The sequence below is a fragment of the Geotrypetes seraphini genome, chromosome 3 (genome assembly GCF_902459505.1).
Source record: "Geotrypetes seraphini chromosome 3, aGeoSer1.1, whole genome shotgun sequence".
Classification (NCBI taxonomy): domain Eukaryota; kingdom Metazoa; phylum Chordata; class Amphibia; order Gymnophiona; family Dermophiidae; genus Geotrypetes; species Geotrypetes seraphini.
In genome coordinates, this window is record NC_047086.1 from 412,598,290 (window position 1) to 412,622,646 (window position 24,357).

General features: G+C 42.2%; 1 protein-coding gene across 2 annotated transcripts in view; it reads right to left on the reverse strand.

The window, feature by feature from the left end:
- Positions 1 to 24,357, reverse strand: part of PPP2R5D (protein phosphatase 2 regulatory subunit B'delta) — a 391,698-nt gene that overhangs the window by 213,640 nt on the left and 153,701 nt on the right. For both annotated transcript variants that reach the window (XM_033937705.1, XM_033937706.1), the window contains exon 7: positions 22,462 to 22,592. In XM_033937705.1, the coding sequence (XP_033793596.1) occupies positions 22,462 to 22,592 (131 nt within the window). The remainder of the gene's footprint in view (positions 1 to 22,461; positions 22,593 to 24,357) is intronic.

A 24,357-nucleotide genomic window follows, 5' to 3' on the forward strand; every position in this document is an offset into this window, starting at 1 on the left:
TATGAAAATGTCATTCGCAAAAGTAAATATGGTCTCTGCAGATGAGAGACAAAAGTTTTTCAATGAGGTCATGTAGATGTTAAACAAAATTGGTGACAAAAGGGAACCTTGCGGCAGGCACCCCACAATTAGGTGTCCATGAAGATGAAACCTTGCCCTCTAGATATATCTCATAGGATCGCAGCGAAAGGAAAGCGACAGAAGCTGCCATACTCTAACTTTGTGGGCTGTGATTCGACCTTCTAGTTGCACACCAGCCTGAGCACAGCAAAACGAGATACAAGCAGCCAGCCAATTGGAGATTGATCTCTTGGAAATTGGATGACCCAACTTGTTTGGATCAAAGGAGACAAAAAGTAGTGGAAAAGATCTATATGAATTAGTCCTTTGCAAATAGAAGGCTAAAACACGTTTGCAGTCCAGAGTTTGCAGAGCTGATTCTCCAGGATGAGAATGAGGCTTAGGAAAAAAACATTGGAAGTACAATTGATTGATTGAGATGAAATTTTGTAACAACCTTTGGTAAGAATTTTGGATGAGTGCGGAATACTGTTGATGTGGTCCTTCGGCTCAAATGAGCCTGGAGGTGGCTGCCTTTTAAAAATGGACAGGTATGTGGTGGAATGGGCAAGCATGAAAAATAAAATAGCCATTATATTTTCCTCCCATTGCTTTGGATTTACTAGTTAGGGTTTGATTGATAAGATAAGGACTTAATCCAAGAGCAGAGGAAAACGTAGGGTTTGTGGGAGTGGACTGGCCACTCCCCTTCTATTTCACTGAGACACAGGATTTTCAGTGCATGCTCTTAAGTGACTCAGTAACATGGGAGCAGCAGTTTGACTTTTATGGAGAAATGATTTAAAGCTGTGTGTATGGATAATTTTTCCTCTGTAAGTATATTATATTGTAACTAGTGTTTAAGCCCGTTAGATTAACGGGTGCTAGAATAGATGTGCAATCTTAATAGTTTAAAAATTTACTGAAAACCTATCGTGAGAACTTTACTATCCATTGTATGGTTGATTTATTTAAAGTTTTTATATTTTTCCTATTTGTTGTTGCATGCTTTGGGCTTAAGAAATTGTTTGTTTTTCCTTTTTTTTATCATGAAAATTTATTGAAAGTTTATATAACACAAGAAGGGACAGAAAGGTTAACAGACAATGGAACAACAATAGCATCAACAAGCTTCAGAATAAACAAAATAATATCAATGAACGAAATTTAAGAAGCAAGTCAAATACACGAATTTCAATAATATAATAATTGATAAAATATCATAGGGGAGCAATAAAGTAGGGTAGATAAGCGAGGGAGGAAAGGAAGGAAATCAAAAGAGAGGAGCAAAGAGGGCAGCAGGTAGGAGGGGACAATCAATCTAATGGAAAGAAGGGAGAAAGAGAAAGGAGAGATCCCTCAGAGGCCCAAGAAGAGGCGAGAAAGAGAAAGAAGAGAGAAGAGAACAGCAGTAAATTAGAAAAATAGAAAAATGGAAAGAGATATAATTATAAAATGAGAATATGGATCTAAAGAGAATCCAAATAGTCTATAAAAGCGACCCATTTAGTAGAGAAATTAGAAGACAGGGGCGAAATGGAGGAAATCAATGACTCACGTTTATGTTGAAGTAGTACCGATTGGAACCAGAAATGTACTGAGAGCGAATCAAATGATTTCCAATTGGAAAGAATAAAACGTAGAGTGATAATGAGTAGCGTGTCAAATAAAGAGCGCTGAGATGGGGGAATATTCAAATTAGGAGCCTCTGATTTCAGTACGATGATAGCAGAAGAAAGATCAAAGTTGAGTTTAAAGATTGAGCGAAAAATAGCCCATATTTCAGACCAGAAGGTTCGTAGAAGAGGACATTCAGATATCATATGGAGTAAGGTGCCAGGATGGGACTTACAGTTCCAACAGTGATTGGAGGGGAGAAGGCCAGCTATATGAAGTTTTTGAGGTGTCCAATTTGTCCTGTGGTGTAAAAAGAACATAGATTGAATCGAATTTGCAGATGAAATGGTTCTAAGAGTTTTAGACCAGAGGTTTGTCCATTGTTTGTTATGAATTGGATGTCCAAGATCAAGTTCCCAACATTTATGTAGAGAAGCGTCTGGGTGTATCATATGTGAAATAGATAATTTATAAAATTGTGATGCTGTGTGACCACTGGCAAGAAGTTTAGAACAGAGAATGAGCAGAGAGGGGGTTCCCGTAGAAAGTGTAGGTAGGATCTTAGATTTCTTAATGACACTAGTGAGTTGTACCCATTGGTAAAATGCCGAAGGCGGGAGAGAAAATTTGTTGCATAGCTCTGCAAAAGTGAGAAGTTGCAAGGTCGGTGTGCAGATGTCAGCTAGGGACCAGATCCCAAGTTTTGCCCATTGAGGCCAAAGAAAAGGTTCTTTAGCTATTAGGAAACATGGATTGTGCCAAATAGAGATTAAAGGAGACGTAGTAATAGAAATATCCAATGATTTGTCTAATTCAAGCAAACACGACACTGATTGAGAAATAATAAGATTAGTCTTAAGAAGGCGAGCGTGAGATGTCAATAAGGCAACAAGTGAAGGAGAAAAGGTACATAAGGTGTGCTCCAGATCTAACCAAAGAGGACAATAATCAGGGATCAGAGAGAGCCAGCGGCTAGATTGCTGTAGTATAAAAGCTTTGTGATAAGTGAAAAAGTCAGGTAATAAAACTCCTGCTCTATCTTTTGAGGCCTTTAATTTTTTAAGGGCAATTTTGGGAGGTTTACTACTCCAAATGAAATTGGAGATATGTTTATCAATGGATTTGTAAAATGATTTTGAGAATAATCTTGGAATCATAATAAGTATAAAATTAATTTTAGGAGCAACAATGATTTTAATAGTTTCTATTCTGCCCCACCAGGAAAGATGTAGAGGGTGCCAAGATTGCAGTAGAGATTTAGTGAAGGAGATAAGGTGATCACTATTGTGATGAATCGTAGCAGACAGAGTAGGATAGAGATCAATTCCCAAATATCAGATGTGAGAGGGAGACCAAAGAAGGTGATAAGGTTGAACCATGGCCGGAAGGGAATGAGCGTTTAGAGGTAAAACTTCAGTTTTATGTTGGTTGAGCTTATATCCAGAAAACATGGAAAAGGAGTGAATTAAGTCAAACAAAGCCGGAAGAGAACAATCAGGATTGGTGAGGTAAAGCAGCACATCATCTGCGTATGCAGACAATTTATATTCAGAATCATTATGAGCTATACCAGATATTTTTTCACAAGAACTGATGGCAAGAAGAAGAGGTTCTAGAGCTATATTGAAAAGGTAATGGGAAAGGGGACAACCTTGTCTAGTCCCCCTATGTAACGAAAAGGAGGCTGATAATATATTATTGGTAATTATAGAGGCCTTCGGGGAAGAGTAAAGAATTTTGACATAGTCTATAAATTGGGGTGGAAATCCGAACCAATGGAGAGTTCTAAAGAGATGCGACCATTCAACTCTATCAAATGCTTTTTCAGCATCTAGTGACAAGGCTATGCAGGGGTCTTTAGCAGTATGTGAAAGGGAAGCGAGGTGAAAGAAAAGACGGGAATTATCTGTGATAAGCCTACCCGGCATAAATCCAACTTGATGAGTAGAAATCAGTGAGCTCATAGATTGTTGAAGCCTAGAGGAAAGAATGGTAGCATAAATCTTATAATCTACATTAAGTAATGAAATAGGTCGATAATTTGCAACTAGATGAGGGTCCTTACCAGGTTTAGGAAGGACTGTGATTACAGCATCCAAGAAGCGACTTTTGGAGACATTCTGAGGTGTTAGAGAATTAAATAAGGAAGCAAGTGTGTGAGAAAATTTATCTTGGAAAAGTTTGTAAAATTCTACTGTTATACCATCAGTTCCTGGTGACTTTCCAGAAGAAAGATGCTTAATTGCCTGAAGGATTTCGGAAGAGTCGAAAGGACATTGAAGTGCTTTAGAGTCGGATGCTCTAAGTTTTGCCCCTTCCTTTTCTTCTCTCCTGACTGCTCAATCACTACAATGTCATACTTTATACTTATTATTTTATTTCTACTTCCATTATACTATTGACTGACATTAATTGCTTTTTCCTTAGCATACTTGCTGCTGCTCTAAATGAATTGTTCACTTTCCCTAATTCACTCTCTTTTTACTTATGAAATAAATCTTCTTTTTTTTTTAATATCTATATATTTATACTCTACATAGTATATTATCCTTTATTTTCTATTACTATTCTTACTATCTGGATTAATAATCTCCCAAAATTCTACCCTTGTTCTTTTTGTATTTTTGTCTTCTGGCTTCCCCTATCTTATATACTAGTTTTTGGAGGTTGTCTTTTTCTTCAGGTGTCCCTTGCCTAGTTGCTTTTCCCCCTTTCTCTTTTCTACTGCAATTTGGCTGAGCTTCCCCTAGCTCTCTATGCCTTCACTGACTTTTTTCCCTCAGAGGCTCTTTCCTACTTTTCTCTTCTTTTCCTGGTCTTCTATGCTGCAGTATCTTCATTATATATGCCTCTTACCATATCAACATGGCCCCGAATGACTTGATTTCTAAATTGTCCTTTGTTTCCTGGAATGTTAATGGCTTACGACACCCGGTTAAGTGGAAAAATTTTTTTACTCACCTTAAAAAACTCAAGCCCTCCATTGTATTTTTACAAGAAACACATATCTCTCAACTCTCTCACTTTATAAGCACCAATGATTGGTTAACTTTTATTGCTGAAGCTCCGGCGATAGGTAGGAAACATGGCGTAGCAATCTTAACACATAAAAATATTTCTTTACAACTCCTAGACACAAAATATGACGCAGATGGTTGATTGTTAGAGCTAACGTCTTTTCTCAACAGGTCCTTCCTATCAATATATATACACCTAATATTGACTCTCCTGAATTCTTTATCCAACTATTTCATACCATTTCGGAATTTGATGCTCTTCCTATTATTATGGCAGGTGATTTCAATCTACCCCTTGATATTTGGTTGGATAGGCACTCTTCCTCCTTTCTCACTCCATAAGAACATAAGAACATAAGCAGTGCCTCCGCCGGGTCAGACCATAGGTCCATCACGCCCAGCAGTCCGCTCCCGCGGCGGCCCAAACAGGTCATGACCTGTCTAAATCACCAGAAGGGGCCCCCATGCCACCTTGGTTTCCTGATGAGTCCTATCTTCCCATCGAAGTCCTAGCCCTCAGGTCTTGCACATGCACGACCTGGTTGGGTTTCTATACTTTCTCAGTATCCCACGATCCCTTTATCCCCCAGGAATCTGTCCAGTCTCTGTTTGAATCCCTGTACCGTACTCTGCCCGATCACTTCCTCCGGTAGCGCATTCCAAGTGTCCACGACCCTTTGGGTGAAGAAAAACTTCCTTGCATTTGTTTTGAACCTATCTCCCTTCAGTTTCTCCGAATGCCCCCTCGTGCCTGTTGACCCCTTCAGCCTGAAGAATCTGTCCCTATCCACCCTCTCTATGCCCCTCATGATCTTGAAGGTCTCTATCATATCACCCCTGAGCCTCCTTTTTTCCAGAGAGAAGAGCCCCAGCCTGTCCAACCTCTCGGCGTATGGGCAGTGTTCCAGCCCTCTTACCAGTTTCGTTGCTCTCCTTTGGACTCTCTCAAGTACCGCCATGTCTTTCTTGAGGTACGGCGACCAATATTGAACGCAGTATTCCAGATGAGGACGCACCATTGATCGATACAATGGCATGATGACTTCCCGCATCCTGGTTGTTATGCCCCTCTTTATGATGCCCAGCATCCTGTTGGCTTTTTTCGAGGCCGCTGCGCACTGTGCAGATGGCTTCAGTGATGCATCCACCAGCACACCCAAGTCTCTCTCAAGACTGCTTTCTCCCAACAATGCCCCCATTTTGTAGTTGAACAACGGGTTCTTTTTCCCTATATGCATGACCTTGCATTTTTTCACGTTAAAGCGCATTTGCCATTTGTTTGCCCAGTCTTCCAGCCTGTCTAGGTCCCTTTGCAGGTCCTCACACTCCTCCCTGGAGCTAACTCTGCCGCACAGTTTGGTATCGTCTGCAAATTTTATAACCTCGCACTTTGCCTCCTTTTCCAGGTCATTGATAAATATGTTGAAGAGTAACGGCCCCAGCACCGATCCCTGTGGCACACCGCTCGTGACTCCCCGCCAGTCAGAAAATTGGCCCTTTACTCCGACCCTCTGCAGTCTACCCGACAACCAGTGCTCGATCCATCTGTGCACATCCCCTCCCACCCCGTGGTTCCACAGCTTCCTAAGCAGCCTTTCATGTGGAACCTTGTTGAAAGCCTTTTGGAAATCGAGGTAAATGATGTCGACGGGTTCCCCATTGTCCACCCGACTGCTTATTCCCTCAAAGAAGTACAGAAGGTTCGTTAAGCACGACCTTCCCTTACAGAATCCGTGCTGGCTTTTTCTCAGTAGGCCATTTCTCTCAATGTGCTCGCAAATGCTGTCCTTGATCATAGCTTCCACCATCTTCCCTATAATTGAAGTCAGGCTCACCGGCCTGTAGTTCCCGGGGTCACCCCTCGATCCCTTTTTGAAGATAGGTGTGACATTCGCCAATCTCCAGTCCTCTGGTACCTCTCCAGTTCTTAAGGATAGGTTGCAAACATGCTGGATTGTGCCCGCTATTTCTTGTCTTAGTTCCTTCAGAACCCTTGGGTGGATCCCGTCCGGACCCGGTGATTTGCCGCATTTTAACCTGTGTATCTGTTTGAGGACATCCTCCTTACTTACCTCTATGTGCTCCAATTTTTCAGCCTGTTCCCCACTCATGAGCTCCTCTGAGTCCGGTATATTAGATATATCTTCTCTCGTGAAAACCGACGAGAAGAACGTGTTCAACCTCTCAGCTATCTCTTTATCCTCCTTAATCACTCCCTTCCTATCCCCATCGTCCAACGGCCCCACCTCATCTCTCGCTGGTCGCTTCCCCTTTACGTAACTGAAGAATGCCTTGAAGTTTTTCGCCTCCCTGGCCAGCCCCTCTTCGTATTTTCCTTTTGCTTTTCTAACCTCTCGGTGGCATTCCTTTTGGCAATTCCTGTGCGCCTGGTGATTTTCCTCCGTTGGGTCCTTTTTCCATCTCCGGAAGGATACTTTTTTGTCATTTATTGCCCTCTTTACTTCTGTTGAGATCCAAACTGGGTCCTTTGACCTCTTGTTCTTGCAGCCTTTCCTGAAACTGGGGACGTACCTTCTTTGTGCTTCCTGCAGGGTGTCCCTGAATAGGGTCCAGGCGCTTTCCACAGTCTCCATCCTAAAGATGTTTTTGAGCTTCCTCCCCACCATTTCCCTCATAGCAACATAGTCCCCTTTCTTGAAGTTGAGCGCAGTTGTTGCGGTCCTCCTTACTGTGGGTGTCCCCCTTTCTAATGTGAATCTGATCGCATTGTGGTCACTGTTGCCTAGTGGTTCTCCCACTTCTACCCCACTTGCAGGCCCCCCTAATCCGTTCAGGATGAGGTCAAGAGTAGCACTCCCTCGCGTCGGTTCCCTGACCAGTTGCTCCATGAAGCAGTCCCTCACAGCTTCTACAAATCCTGTTTCCCTAGTGCAGTTGGAGTGACCCGTACTCCAGTCTATCCCCGGGTAGTTGAAGTCCCCCATCACTGTCACACTTCCAGTCCTGCACTCCTGTCTCAGTTCAGCTTCCAAGTCATGTCCGACTCCTTCCGGCGTACCAGGTGGGCGATAGTACAGCCCCAGTTTTATGCCTGCACCCTTGTTTCCTGGCAATTTGACCCATAGCGATTCCAGCCCCTCTGCCTTCGTTGCCATATCCATCCCGACCGAGTAGATAGAGTCCTTTATATATAGTGCTATGCCTCCCCCCTTCTTGTGGGTCCTGTCCCTTCTGTAGAGTTTGTACCCCGGCAGCGCTACATCCCAATGATTCTCCTCTGTCCACCATGTTTCTGTAATTCCAATTATATCCAGGTCTTCCCCCTTGGCCACGACCTCTAGTTCACCCATTTTGGCCGTGATGCTTCTTGCATTTGCGTAAAAGCATCGCAGGTCCCGTCGTTTTTCCTCCACCTCTGCATTTACCTGGGCCGCTTCTCCTGTTCCCTGTATTTCTGCTTTGCCCTCAGCTTTTACCCTCGTAGCTTTCAGTTTCCCCACATTCCCGTCACCCCACTTCCCCGCTTTTCCTCCGGGTTTTCTTGCCCCCTCCTGGGCCCTGGCCTCTGTTCGATCCCCCTCGCCTTGTGTCACCCCTATATTGCCCTCCGTTTTCGCCCTTGTGCCACCCAGTCCCCCTGTGTCCCCATGCCCCTTAGTCTCCTCCCAGCAAGCTCCCTTTACCTGTTGTTTCCCTCGCTGTCTGATCATAAGATCCATCGGTCTCTCTACTTCCTCTATGCAGTCAGCCCGTTCAGCATCTGTTCTGGATACTGTTGTCCGAAGCGTCAACATCAAATCCATCTAAAGCTAATATTACCTTACACTCTTTTCTGAAACAATATGACTTAGCTGAGCTTTGGAGGTTGCAGCATCCAGATAGTAGAGACTACACTTATTTTTCTTCTCCGCACAATAGCTACTCAAGGATTGACTATTTTCTTATCTCTTCTTTGCTATTACCTAATCTAGTCTCCTCTAACATTTATTCTATTGTACTCTCTGATCATGCTCCTATTTCTTTTGAGATAACTTAGTTTGCAATGACTGCAACTAGATCTCCTCTTTGGCGCTTACCTAACCACTTACTATCTGATGACTCAGTTCGACAGCGAATCGCCAAATTTATTGATGAATTCTTCCACTTTAACAATACTGATTCATTAAATCCTTTAGTTATCTGGGAAGCTTTCAAAGTCTCCTTAAGAGGTGAGCTAATTTCATGTCAAGCTTACAAATTGAAACAAGATAGACTGGAACAACAAAATCTTGACCTTCAAATTAAACTCCGTGAACGAGACTTCTTTCATTCTAACGATAAGACTCTGTTGCATGAAATCTATAGACTGAAGTATTCTTATAATAAGATAGCTAGTGTAGCGGCACAGCAAGATATTTTCACTACTTCCACCAAGTATTATCTGGAAATGAACAAAAGTAGTAAAATGCTTGCTCATTATCTTAAACGGAAGAGAACCAAAGTACAAATTTCCGCTATTAAAACCTCAGAGGGGAAGATTCTCTCTTCTCACTCTGATATCTCTTCTGCTTTTCATACATTTTATCCCCAACTTTACTCATCTGACGTTCCGCATCACTCCTCTGCGGCTGATCAATTCCTAGCTTCACTACTACCTCCAAAACTTAGAGCATCCGACTCTAAAGCACTTCAATATCCATTGTTTGTTTTTCCATTTTTTCTGCAGATCTGTGTGCCACTGGGGCGTATAAGTCCCATTTAAAAACTCAAAGTGTTTGAGAAATATTTTATTTTTGTGAGATCCGTCTCTCCTGAAACACTGTAAATTATAGTATTTTAATAAAAAATGCTCTCCGCTCCCCAAGTAACAATGCATACAAACACGTAAACATGTAGAGGAAAGTTTCAACTACCTAAAAACTCCGTCAACTGAACATAACACACATACTTCCCAGACAACATAATAAACCCTGAGTAATTCAAGAATGTAAAGGAATGTTTGGTGCTTAGATGCTTCTCTTTTAGGTGGTAATAGTATATTGTGCATGTGCAGGAATGGGTTTTAAAAGTGGGCATGTGTATGTAAGGGTTTTATTGTTATTATTAAGATAATTTTAAGAAATTGTTTTATTTTAATGTTGTATATCTATAAAATGTCCTTATAAACAATATTCCTTGTGAAGATTCTGTTTGAGTTTGGTAATAGTTTTCCTTGGTTAGGGCCATCTACAACTGTCATCAGAATGTCGGAAAAACTTCTAACTCTAGAAAAAGCTACATATAAATGGCCATGGCTGAATACTGGTTCTTGTAAATAAATGCCTACTTTTTCTAAAGTTTGGCCCTGAGATTTATTGATTGTCATGGTGAAGGCTAATGTGACTGGAAATTGTCACCTTCGTAATGTAAATGACAAAGCAGTAGATGTTGGAGCCAAATCAATACGTGGAATAAAAACTAATTCTCCTTCTGCTGAACTGGTTATTACTTGAGCAATGATGAGGTTGGTTTTTAAGTCATTAATGATGAGGCGGGTATCATTGCACAATCCTCTTTTAGTATTTAGATTTTTCAGCAACATAATGATTGTTCCTTTTTTAAGGTTGAGTTTATGTTTTGGTATACCTATTGGAGTTAGTTCATTGAGGAACTCTATGGGATAATTTTGCGTGTCTTCCTGAGTAGAGTCATCAATTGAGGTGGAGCTGAGATATGTTACAGTCCGTCCTTCCAAAATGTTGAGTACCTCTTCATTTATGGAGTTTACATCAGAGTTTTCTGCACAAAGTATAGATTTTTTTTAGTTAATTTAGGAATATCTGTAATAGTAATTTTGTCTCCAAAAAAGTCTTTGATGACATTTTCCATGGTTAAAATTTGGGAAGGAATTTCAATAATGTCATCAGGCAAGCCTTCAATGTGTGGTGTGTCACCATTACCAACTTTGATAAGCCAAACGCTAAAATCAGTGTCTATTGATCGAATATTGTTTTTAAGGCTTAGGACTTTGAATTTGGGCCAGAGGTTGTTATTCTTTATACATGCCTCTAAAATTTTTATCCGGTCAGCATGAGGCACCACAGGAAGTGTTTGATGGAAATCTCCACCAAGTAAGAGAACTTTTCCTCCAAAGAGTTTTTTGTTATCCATTATTTCTTGTAGTAGTTTGTCAACCACTGTAAGAGCTATAGAGGGGGCCATAGTACATTCATCCCAAATGATTAGTTTAGCAGATCGTAAATTGTCAGCATCATTTGAATTTATACGCATATTTGATATTGAGTTTTCAAGTATAAGTATGGGTAATTTGAATTGGGAGTGGTATGTTCTCCCACCCTTAAAAAGATTTGCTGCTATACCTGTGGAAGTTACAGGAAGTGCAATGTTACCTTGTGCACGAAATGTGCAGAGAAGTGTTGTGTAAAGGTAGATTTTACCACTACCTCCTGGGCCCTCTAAGAAGAAACAACGGTGGGAGAGGTTGTTGTTATTTAGGGTTGCTGACAATATTTCTTGTAAAGCTGTTTTTTGATCTACGTTTAACGTTGTCATCATTTGTTAAGCTGTTTGTTTTTCAAAGTTTTGGTCGTAGGTATTTGTTAGTATGTTAGTATTTGTTAGTGTGTATGGTAATCCAAAATCTTCACATTTTTTTCCATGGAGTACTAAAACGTTGGATATGTTTTTGAGTGCTATGTTACGACATAGAGTGCATTCATTATTGTGAGTGATATGTGTGTGTACTAAATCTTCAATAAGGTATTGTTCGTATTTTAGATAAAGGTCATTCATATTTTGTAGGGAAACAAATATGCAGATGTATGCAAATAATTCCCTTAGTTGTTTAGACATGCTGTATTGCACTGCATCCATCTTCCGGAGTGCTGTCCCATACTTTATCATCGCTAATGAGGCCTCTTTGTTTTGCAGCCTCTAGGAAAGTGGGGTAGATATTTCCATTTACTGTTCTCAGATGTTCAAAGGATTGTGCACCTGAAACATTGAGCAATAGTAGGAGCAGAGAGTAGCGTTCTGGATCAGATAGTAAGTTGACATAATACATACATCCAATAACTTTTTCAGCACCCCGTTGATATAATTTCCAAGTGCAATGGTCAGAGTCAAAGACATAGTGTAAAGGAATGTCTGGGTATAATATACTCCTTGCTTCTTCATGGTCTTGATTTAGTTTGAACCAAGCTGTCAAATGAGTATTGCATTGTGAAGTTATCTGTGCTGCTGCAGAAATATTATTTGGGTTGAAAAATATAGTTTGTTCATCTGGCAGATGTACTGCTAATCTGTGTATGGTATGTGATTGATAATGCATTTCAAATCCATTCAAATGCCCTGCTACTTCTGGAGCACTCACATATCTTGAATTAATAAAAGTTTTAATTTCATCATGATTTAAACTACTGTGTTCTTGAATGACAACATTTGCACAATCATGACCTTTGTATACATATTTAAAAAGAGGCATTTGACGCTTTTCACAGAAGCACAGACTAGAGAGCTGCAAGGGAACGGGGACGACGGGAATCCCGCGGGACCCGCGGGCATCCCGCGGGTTCCCCCTTCGGGTCACGGGGATCCCGTGGGGACGCCCCTAGGGTCGCGGGGATCCCGTGGGGACGCCCCCTAGGGTCGCGGGGATCCCATGGGGACGCCTCCGAGGGTCGCGGGGCTCCTGCGGGGCTGGATGTACTCAGTCGCGCGGCTCTTCTTCTCCCTACCTTCTCTGCTTGCAGCACAGAGCCGAACGGAAGTCTTCCCGACGTCAGCGCTGACGTCAGAGGGGAGGGAGGGCTTAAACAAAGCTTAAACAAAGCCCTCCCTCCCTCCGACGTCAGCGCTGACGTCGGGAAGACTTCCGTTCGGCTCTGTGCTGCAGGCAGGGCAGGTAAGGAGAAGGAGAGTAGCCTCGCGGTTCGAGTGGCTACCAAGGGAGGGGGGCGGTCCACCCCGTCCCGCCCCGGTTGCAGCACAGCCGGCCAGGTCCCCTTACTTTTGTGGCACTTCCCCGACCGACCGATAACAGCCCGAGTCCGACAATCCTCCCTGCCCTGTAGCCGCGAATCTAAATTACCTTCTTACAGCAGCTGTAAGAAGGTAATTTAGATTCGCGGTTAAGGGCAGGGAGGTTTGTCAGACTGGGGCTGTTGTCGGTTGGTCGGGGAAGTGCCACAAAAGTAAGGGGACCTGGCCGGCTGTGCTGCACCCGGGGCGGTAGAGAAGGAGGGGGGGGAGAAGGACGCTGAAAGGCCATGGTGAAGACAGGAGGAGGGAGAAGGACGCTGAAAGCACATGGGGGAATACAAAGGGGTGGAGAAGGACGCTGAAAGGCCATGGGGAAGACAGAGAGGGAGAAGGACGCTGAAAGGACATGGGGAAGATGGGGGGGAGAAGGACACTGAAAGGAAATGAGGAAGAGAGAGTAGGGAGAAGACGCTGGCAGGGAAGAAGACAGATGCCAGACTATGGGGGGAGCGGAGAGAAGAAGATGGGTGCCAGACCAATTTGGAAGGGGGAAGAAAGGGAGAGGCACAGTAACAGAGCAAATGGAAGATGCAGAAGGAAGAGAGACAGTGGATGGAAGGAATTGAATGAGAACATGAGGAAAGCAGAAACCAGGCAACAAAGGTGGGAAAAGAATTCTATTTCTTTTTTTTTTTTTTTTTGCTTCAGGATAAAGTAGTATATTAGTTGTGTTGATAAAAATTTATAAACATTAGAGGCTCTGGTAGAAACCCATTTACAAAGTATGTATTCTTCCCAATTAATATTTTCAAATTAATAAAGTCTTTTTGCTTATTTGTAAATGGGTTTCTACCAGAGCCTTTAATTCAGTAGCATAATTAAATGAAATAACTATTTCTGAAGTTTATAGGGACGGGCGGGGACGGAGGGGATTCCTTGCGGGGACGGGTGGGGACGGAGGGGATTCCTCGCGGGGACGGGTGGGGACGGAGGGATTCCTCACGGGGACGGGTGGGATTCCTCACGGGGACGGGTGGGACTTTGGTGGGGACGGGTGGGATTTCTGTCCCCACGCAACTCTCTAGCACAGACTTCAACATTAATGTGATAATTGTACTTTAGGGCTAGATATGGATTGTATGGTACAACCCAAGTATTATCAATTGTGTTGCCATTAACATTTGAAATTTGGCCTGTGTTTCGTCTTCTGTATTTGGAATAACCATTAATATTTGCAATAGTTTGAGGTTGAAATGGTTTTGGGTAATCCTTATTGCATTTGCCATTTGTCATACACAGAGAATTAAGATTGTGTACTCCACATGGTCCATGAATCATATGTTTTGTTACAATTGCATATAAGCGAGGAGTGATGGTTATATTTGGAATTTCTGCAGATACAATTTTGTCTATAAGTTCTTCTGTTTTTGGTTTACTATCATCTTTAAGAATGAGTAGTATGTGAGCATGTGGTAAACCCCTTTTTTGAAATTCAATCACGTACACAAAGGCTTTTTTTTTTACAGATATCATTGATCAGTGCTTTTAGTTTTATGTGAAATACTCTTGCAACTAAATCTGGGCATGCATCAGCAGTTTGACCATGTTGTAAGTTGTTAACAATATCTTCCCATTTGGGGTTGCACATCATTTTAATGAAAAGATCAGATTTGCCATATTTTCTGACAATTGCCATGGCATCTTGATAATTTTGTTGCATGTTTCTGGGGCTACCTGTAAATGAGGAAGGCAAAATGTAAGTTTTTTCTAGGAATTAGACCTGCATCATTGGCTTCATTAATTAAATAATCCATTAATCCTGAGTATTTTTCTACTCTTAATTTTGGTTGATTTTGGCATGCGTAGCTTCAGTTTTGACATATGCATCTACGATATATTGTTGTGTAAGTCGGCCAGTATGTAAGAAGGGATTAAATACATCTCTGATGGAAAGACGGTACCCATAATATTGCATTTGTGTTACCCTAACTCTAGGATTTCGTGACTGATTTGTTAAGCCTACTAAGGCTTGTGGTCTGTGTTGCAAAGATATGTTAATTCCCCAGCTTTGATCCCTATGTGGGAAGAGTAATGGGTAAACCACGGGCTCCAGATTAGGATCAAGGACACTAATTTTTTGTGTTATCCTTTGTGTTGGGTTGTCTGCATTTGGTCTGCAGTGTATAAGGAGATCTCGTTCAAGTGGTGGTTCTCCGTCATTATTTTGAAAAATAAATGCAACTTCATTATGTGTTGGTGCGTTATAGCACCTTTGGTCATTTTTACGATCTTGTACTATTGTCATAGTTACCTCCTTAGTAATATTGCCTATTCTGATGGCATCGTCTTCATATTCTTTTTCAATCTGTTGCAACATTTTGCAGGCTTCTGCAAATGGATTGTATTGTGCCATAAGTGTGCTTAGTGTTTGCATAAGTTCTGGATTTATTCCAGAGTTTGGTGAAATGTGCATTCTCTGTTCTGCAGCTTCTGAGGGATCTAAAATATATAATTGTGCATACTGTCTGTTTTGTCCCTGTTGTGGGTGCAGTCTACCTACTCTGTGACAAATGGAACCATGCATGCAGAAACAGTATGGGCCATAGCCAGGAGGTGGAGTAATGTTTGCTCCCATGGAGGCAAATACTAGGGCACTATTTATGGATCGTATATTATCAAATAAATTTTTGCTATAATGATGTTGCCTGGTCATGAATTGCTGGATGAAAGGATTTGTAGTAATTGGAGGAAGATATACTTTTCCCTTTGAGCAACATTGTGAAAATTTACAATCTGAAGGTCTTTCTGCTTCAAAATGTTTAGCATTACAAAAGGTGCAGATGTGATCTAAATATCCACATGTGTGTGTTTGAATGTTGTCCTCATTAATATTTTGCATGTCATAAGATAGCTGGCGGTATATAAAAATAAAGTTATTATTATTATTATTTATAAATGCAATTGGTTGTATTTTGGTCATTGTCTGTTGTATATGGGGTTTTTTTTCTGTGACAGATGTTTTATAATGGGTTTGTATAGGTTGGTGTGTTGCTGACTTTGTGATTGTTGTCCTTCTGAAGTCAGTGATGCTATTGTAGATATTTGTCGTTTTGGTTTTTTTTTGTTGTGTTTTTTTTTTTGTTAAATAATTCTATTTGCTCGCCTTTGTTTTTCTGTTTTGGCATGTTTCAGACGCAGTGATTGCTGTTCTTCCGGAGTCAGACTGGCTATTTTAATTCTTTTTTGTTCTGTGTTTTTCTGTTGTTTGTTTTTGGGGTTTTTTGTGCTGCATTTTTTTTTTGTTGATATTCCTGTTGTTCAACAGTTTTATTTGTTCGTCTTTGGTTTTCTCTTTCTGCCTTTCTCCTCTACCTGTTGAGGTGAGTGTTCTTCCTGTAGATGTCTTTTTTTAAGCATGGTGTTTTAATTTTTGTGAGTGTTATTTTAATTGTGTTTGTTTAATGTGATGGTTTGAGCAGTTGAATGGTGGTGCTGGTTTTTTAGGCAGAGTGACTGCTGGCACTGGGATTTTTTTTTGGCCCACTGAGTGCTAACACTGTTGTTTTAGCTACTGTGACTGCTGGCACAGGGTTTTTTGGGCACAGTGAGTGCTGCCAATGGTTTTATATGCTCACTGACTGCTGGCACTGGTTGTTTTTCGCATACTGACTGCTGGCAGTGGTTGGTTTTGGTACACTGAGTGTTGGCAATGATTGTGTAGGCTCACTGACTTTTGGGACTGTTTTTTTAGGCCCCTTCCAACAACACCTCTCCCCTCAAAGCAAGATCACTAACTGATTCCAACCAATCACACCCCCTTCATCCAAATCAATGTAAAATCAATCCCTGGCCCCCTCCCCAGCACACCTTTCCCGGTACAGCAATGCAAGATTGTTTATTTTCCCTTACCAAGCACTCCCCTCCCCCATAATCAAAGCAAGATTGCTCCCTGGTTTTGGCTTATCTGAGAATTATCTCTCTCTCCCAAAGGCAAAAACTGAGTTTAGTCGAGCAGAACTTTGAAGCAATGGCTTCTCAGCTCCGCGGAAAAACTGGAACTGAGCAAACGCTGAGGAGACATGAAGTTCATCAGCTGTCCTCATATCCAAATGTGAGAATATGCTGCCTGCTTGTCCTGGGATAATCCATGCTACCAATCTAGGGAAAGCAGTGACTTCCCCCCATGTCTTTCTCAATAACAGACTATGGACTTTTCCTCCAAGAAATTGTCCAAACCTTTCTTAAAACTATCCGCTTTGTGTTCCAGAGCTTAACTATTCTCTGAGTGAAAAAAATTTCCTCCTATTGATTTTAAAAGTATTTCCCTGTAACTTTATCGAATGTCCCCTAGTCTTTGTAATTTTTGACGGAGTGAAAAATCGATCCACTTGTATCCATTCTACTCCATTCAGGATTTTGTAGACTTCAATCATATCTCACCTCAGACCTCTTTTCTAAGCTGAAGAGCCCTAACCTTTTTAGTCTTTTCTCATACGAGAAGCGTTCCATCCCCTTTTTCATCTTGGTCGCTCTTCTTTGAACCTTTTTTAGCGCTGCTATATCATTCTTGAGATAAGGAGACCAGAACTGAACGTTATACTCCAGTGAGGTCGCACGATGGAGCGATACAGAGGCATTTTAATATCCTTAGTCTTGTTAATCATCTCTTTTTAAATAATTCCTAGTATCTTGTTTGCTTTTTTGGCTGCCGCCACACATTGGGTGGAAGGTTTCATTGTATTGTCTACAATGATATCCAGATCCCTTTCTTGAGTGGACCCTAGCAATCGGTAACTGTGATTTGGATTATTCTTCCCAATATGCATCACTTTGCATTTGTCCACATTAAATTTAATCTGCCACTTGGATGCTCAGTCTTCCAATTTCCTAAGGTCCGCCTGCAATTTTTCACAATCCACATATGTTTTAACAACTTTGAACAGTTTAGTGTCATCTGCAAATTTAATCAGTTCACTTGTTCCAATTTCCAGATCATTTATAAATAAGTTAAATAGCACCGGCTCCAGTACAGATCCCTGCGACATTCCACTGTTTACTCTCCTCCATTGAGAAAAATGACCATTTAACCCTACCCTCTGTTTTCTGTCCGACAACCAATTCCTACCCTACCATGGTTAAAGAAGCTTCACTGGCTACCTGTGCGTTTCTGTATTATTTTCAAGACATTAGTTCTGGTGTTCAAGGGATTCACTGATATCTATATCAGGTTATGGCAATTTGCAGGCCACTCAAAACTTTGCGCTCAGAGGGCGCAATATGATTGTTGCTGACAGACTTCTCCAAAGTGCGTTATGAGAATACAAGATCTTCCACTATCTCTATCATAGGAGTAACTAGTCAGAGCTCTTATTGATCTTCAGAAGTTTAAGAAATTGATTAAAACTACACTTTTTATAGAGGCATTCTGATGAATGATGTCTTGTTTATGATGGTTCTTGTAGTGCCATGCAATTGAGCGCTTTGAATAATTGTTTGTTATTTGTTGTATGTTTGTTATTTTATGTGTTTTTATTTGTAATCACCTAAAAATAGGCGATAAAGAAATTTCTTAAATAAATAACTGAAATTTGCCTTTTATCCCATGACTTTAATTTTCTCAGGAGCCTCTCATGAGGAACTTTGTCAAAAGCTTTCTGAAAATCTAGATACACTATGGGCTCCTTTTACTAAGGTGCACTAGTGTTTTTAGCGCACGCAGGAAATTACCGCGCGCTACACTTCTAGAACTAACGACAGCTCAATACTGGCATTAAGGTCTAGCGTTCGCGGCAATGTAGTGCGCGCTATTCTGCTTATTAAAACCCTAGCGCACCTTAGTAAAAGGAGCCCTATATCAACCGGCTCACCTTTATCCACATGCAAAAGCAGCAGTCTAGAAAAAGTCTGACAGATGAAGGACAATACAAAGCAGGGCAGCCACACAGAAATTTCTCAGAACCTCGCATGGATTACGCTACAAAAACGGAGAGCTATGCAAGCAGTGACTGGCTCTTTGAAGGCAAACCATTTTCACTATCCATGGCTCTTACTATTCAAAGTTAAGGAGTCAGCAGATGGAAGAACCTGGCAGGCAATAAGTTCAGAGTGGAACATAAGAACATAATTGTTGCCAAAGGTCCATCAAGTCCAGTGTCCTATTTCCAAAAGTGGCCAACTGAGGTCAAGATTCCAAGGTTTTTATGCTACTTATCCTAGAAAAGAGTGATGAAATCAGCCCTCCTATAAATAGATTAATAAGTTTTTTAATATCTATTTAGGAGTTTTAAAAGAAGAAAAAGGAAAGAAAAAGTGAAAAAGTTAGAATGGTATTAAATGAGGGGGGAGGTGGTGTAGCCTATGATTGAAATGCAGTCACTCTAACTCCGAGGCTACTTATCCACCTGTAGTATAAGATAGAGGTAGAAGAGTTTAGATAGTTATATATGGGGGGATGATATAGCATATTACTAAACTAAACTAAACCTTAAGTTTATATACCGCATCATCTCCATGGATGTGGAGCTCGGCACGGTTTACAAGAACTTAAAATATAGGAAGAGAAGGAAAAAAAGGTTTACACGAACTTATATATAGAAGAGAAGAGTAAGGGGGGATAGAATTACATTTTAGTGAAAAGCCAGGTTTTCAGTTGCTTGCGGAATAATTGGAGGGAGCCCAGGTTCCGTAGCGGGGTAGTAAGGTCGTTCCAAAGACCTGTGATTCTGAAGAGAAGGGGTTTTCCCAGTTTGCTTGCATAGCGAATACCGTGTAGAGAGGGGAAGAAAAGTTTATACCTTTGGGTGGGTTGGTAGAGGCAGGACTCGAGGAGTTATAAGATAGTGGGATTAAGGGAGGAAGGATGCCGTGAATGATCTTAAAAGCCAGGCAGGAGCATTTGAAATGGATTCTGGAAATCACTGGGAACCAGTGAAGTTTGGCTAGGAGTGGGGAGACATGGTCAGACTTGCGTTTTGCAAAGATCAACTTGGCTGCAGTATTCTGGATTAGCTGGAGTCTTTGAAGATTTTTTTTTGATAGGCTTAAGTAGATGGCATTGCAGTAGTCTAGTTTGGAGAGGATGATGGATTGGACAAGGACGGCAAAATATTGTTGGTGAAAATAGGATCTTACTTTCCTCAGCATGTGGAGGCTGAAAAAGCATGATTTAGCCAAGGAGCTGAGGTGGTCATTGAGGGAGAGAGAAGAATCGATAATGATGCCAAGGACCTTGCTTGAGAACTCAAGCTGCAGTGCAGCGCCTGAGGGTAGTGCGAAGAAGGTGGGCATGTGTTCTAATTTTGGGCCGAGCCAAAATAATTTTGTTTTTGATTCATTCAATTTCATCTGTACCGAGAAGAACCAGGAATGGAGTCTCATTATGCAAGCTGTAATGTTCTCGTGGAGGTTGGTGAGGTTCTGGTCTGTCTCAAGGAGGACAAGGATGTCATCAGCGTATGTGTAGATCGTTTCAAGGGGGGATAATTGGATGAGTTTCAGGGAGGACATATAGATGTTAAAGAGAATAGGGGATAGGGGTGATCCCTGAGGGACACCGCAAGATGGTGTCCAAGGAACGGACATGGTGCCATTTGTGTTGACAGTGTAGGAGCGAGAGCGTAGGAAGTTTTGTTTCAATGAAATTTATATTTATAGTGAAAAATACATCTAATATAATAAAGCCCTAAGCGCGCATGCACACTCCCACCTGCGTGCTCCCGTTTTCCGTGCGCTGTAGGGCACCGCAGGTAGGAGTGCGCATGCGCGAGAATCCCCAGAGGCGGATGTTGGCCACGGCGGCTGTTGGCAGCTGTAGGCCGCCGCGGCTGTCAGCGGCTGTTGGCGGCTGAAGGCCGCCATGGTTGTCGGCGGCTGCAGGCCGCGGCGGAAGATGGCTTCACCTGTCTGATTTATGTCAAGAATAGCTTAGCAGCGGCACTTTAAGTCTGGCAAAGAGGCGAAATGAAGCTCATTAGTTGGTGTGCTTTTCATCTTGGATATTTTGACTCACGCCATACCCTAAATAAAGGGCGGGCATTTGATCTTCAGGAGGTTAAGCCTGTGACAGCTGTGATTGATGGCTTAATAATCCTTGAGGTTGCAGAGGTGACTTAATCAGTTTCAGGGGAAAATGAAGGGGCTGGAGGCATGTATGCTGCTTGATTATGTGAGAGAAGAGAATCTACTCTTCCCTTCCAACATGTTTTAGGGCCATGAGGAGCAGTTTTAGGAAGTGTGTGGACGTGCACCTGGGCCTTGGATAAAGGAAGAATCAGAAAGCAATGTTGGTAAAGGGTGTGAAAGGGGGAAAGGGAGAGATGGAAATGGTAGGACCACTGCTACTTTGGGGCACTGAGGGAGGAAAGGTTGGTACGTCAGGACTGCTGCTGCCGCCTCGGGTAAGTAAAGACCCTGTCAGGAGGGCCAAAAGGGTACAAAGGAAATGGTGAAAGGTGAGGTGGTGGGACTGGGATCAGTGGGAGCCAGGGTCCGGGCATGATAGAGGCGGGGCATGGGTGGGGTCAGAGTCAGGGTCAGGGCATAGGTGGGGCTATTCTAGCACCCGTTACTGTAACGAATGTAACGGGCTAAAACACTAGTTGAAAATATATTATCCTAACAAATGCCAGAGTTTAGTTACCCGTTGAGTGAAGAAATATTTTCTCTGGTTCTTTTAAATCTACTACTTAGTATCTTCATTGCATGCCCACTAGTCCTTGTATTTTTAGGAGGAGTAAACAGTTTCTTGAGTTGTGTGCATGTTTGACTTCTGCTTTGCATTCCAGGCTGTACCACCATTTTGTATATAATAAATGCATCTTTAGGATACATGGACTCTGTGCTAAGGAAGGCTAGTATTGCCAAAATACAGACCGTGCTGAGTCCTTACTTTTCACTGCACACCTTCAACAGCGTACAGCTGCTTTTGTGACCTTTTGGTTTTAATAAATGACCTGTTACATTCTTTGGGTTCTCCTGGATTTTTTATACGCTTCTACATTTTCCTGTATTCATCTAGGTACTGTGCATTTTTTTGTTCCACTGTTTCCCACATCTTTTGTTCTGTGGACCCTGTGCTTCCCCCCCCCCCTTCTTTATTTTTTTTTTTTTTGCTTGTAGTAAAAAGTCAACAGGCCATTAGCTTAGTTATAAAGGGGTGGGGTTGCTCTTTGTTTATTGTTCTGACCTATGATTTTTGGAAATTTTGTTGAGGCACTAATGATTTTTTTTAAATGTTTAAAACAATTATTCAGACCAGTGGCATAGCCATGGGTGGGCCCAAGTCAGCAGAGGCCCACCCAGCAGTGGCACATCTCTGATGTGGCTGGCAGGGTTCCTCAAGCACCTCCAGCTAAAGACTCCCTCTCCCTCCCTTCCTCTATAAGCATTCAGGTTTCCTCAACTCCAGCCTCCTTAACCTCCCGTAACTTTTAAACCTCTCATTTCTTCACTAGCAGCAAGCAACAACTCATACCCGCTGATCATGCCAGCCCCAAGCCATTCCTCTGATGCAACTTCCTGTTTCCACAGAGGCGGAACCAGGTCAGAGGGAAGGCTCTGGACTGGTATGAGCAGCAGATATGAATCCTTGCTGGTGAAGAACTGAAAAGGTACGGGAGGGTTGGGTGGGACAGTGGAGTTAAGAGATGCTCAAACACCTGTGGGGGAGGGGGAATGGTTCTTGGGCCCACCCACTTTGGGCTCAGACCCATCAGGTGCTTGGACACACCCCTGGTACAGACTGTTTATAAGCATCACAGAAACTTTATGGTAATCCTTGTCTTCAAATGATCTCCAACAATCCTATGTATTCATCAGCATCAATTAATGATGTCAGCCTCTGACATACCTGTAAAATATGTTGTTGATCTGTCTTCGTATGTAGGCCCGCAAGCCTAAAAACTTGCCATAAATTCTATGTAAAATAGTCTTGAGAAAATCTCGCTCTCGGGGGTCCTCACTATCAAAGAGATCCAACAACTGTGGAAAGACAGAAGGCAAGTGGTTGAATCAAACCTAAGGAAGCACTGAAAGAAAGGCGAGATGAAAACAAAACACTTCTGTCTAAAACCATTCATTCGTTTTACCAAATGCTAATCTATCAAACAAAGAAAAAATCTCTACCTCTAAACTGCACCATAGGTAGCCATGATCTCTAGGAACACATTTTTTGCAGCTATGACAGGGACCTGCTCCTCAGTTACCTACTTCATTAAAGTGTTTTTCCTAGGAGGAAACCGGAATCTGCTATTGGGCTGTTCAGAACAAAAGTGGATTTTTAGGTTGGGATCAGTAACTCTCACAAGTTAGAATGTTGTGATTGGAGTAATTTATTCTCTGAGGTGCAGCATTTTTAAGATAAGCCAATGAAATTTCACATAAAGTATTAGTAGTGACACTGCTGTCTTGTTTCCTTGGCATGGGAGCCTGCTCCGCCCTTCCCTGCAATGTCAGATACTGGACTTTGGTTTAAAAAGCCAGTGCCTAACGGCGTGCAGCCATTTGACGCGCAGTCTAAGGTGCAAGTCAAAGGCACGCACCTTTGCGCAGCAAAGTTCTGTGAGCCGCTATTATTACCCTGATTTTATTACTGGTTCTTGTTTGTGTCTAGATTTATTGCTCTTAAGTAAGTAATTTATTTTAACATGTATTTTAAAAGCTTTTACTGCTGTTACTACTTTTAGGATGCTTTAAAGATGTTAACACATTTCCTGTAGATTTAATATTTTCTGTCTGTCCGTCACATAGACTTATTAGATCCAACCAACAGTCAGTCTCTAATTTGTCCCATATTGAAACTAGCAAGTCAAATGCTATTAAAATTCATACAAATTATTATAGATAGCCAAAAATCTACCACAAAAAGCCCAGAGAGTTGAAGCTGATTACTACTCACTGTACAAACAACTTTACAACCGATAGATTAGTCAATACTAAATGTGATTATGTGTGCAGCAGCAGCGAAAAAAGCCAACAGGATGCTGGCATCATAAAGAAGGGTATCACAACCAGGACGCGGGAAGTCATCATGCCACTATATCGGGCGATGGTGCACCCGCATCTGGAATACTGCATTCAGTATTGGTCGCCGCACCTCAAGAAGGACATGGCAGTACTTGAGAGAGTCCAAAGGAGAGCAACGAAGCTGGTAAGAGGGCTGGAAAACTGCCCATACGCCGAGAGGCTGGATAAGCTGGGTCTCTTCTCTCTGGAAAAGAGGAGGCTCAGGGGAGATATGATAGAGACCTTCAAAATCTTGAGAGGCATAGAGAGGGTGGATAGGGACAGGTTCTTCAGACTGAGAGGGACAACGGGTACGAGGGGGCACTCGGAGAAACTGAAGGGGGATAGGTTCAAGACAAATGCAAGGAAGTTTTTCTTCACCCAAAGGGTCGTGGACACATGGAATGCGCTCCCGGAGGAAGTGATCAGGCAGAATACAGTACAGGGATTCAAACAGGGATTGGACGGATTCCTGAGGGACAAAGGGATCGTAGGGTACTGAAAGGGGTGCGGGGACAAAGGGTCAAGAATTGGATGGGAAGATAGGACTTCGAGGAGAAACCAAGGGGTGATTCAGACAGGTCATGACCTGTTGGGCCGCCGCGGGAGCGGACTGCTGGGCGTGATGGACCTGTGGTCTGACCCAGCAGAGGCACTACTTATGTTCTTATGTTCTAATGCTTGTTCAGTCCGTGGTAAGGCCCAACTAATCAGGGACTGGATTATCAATCAGAATTTAGCA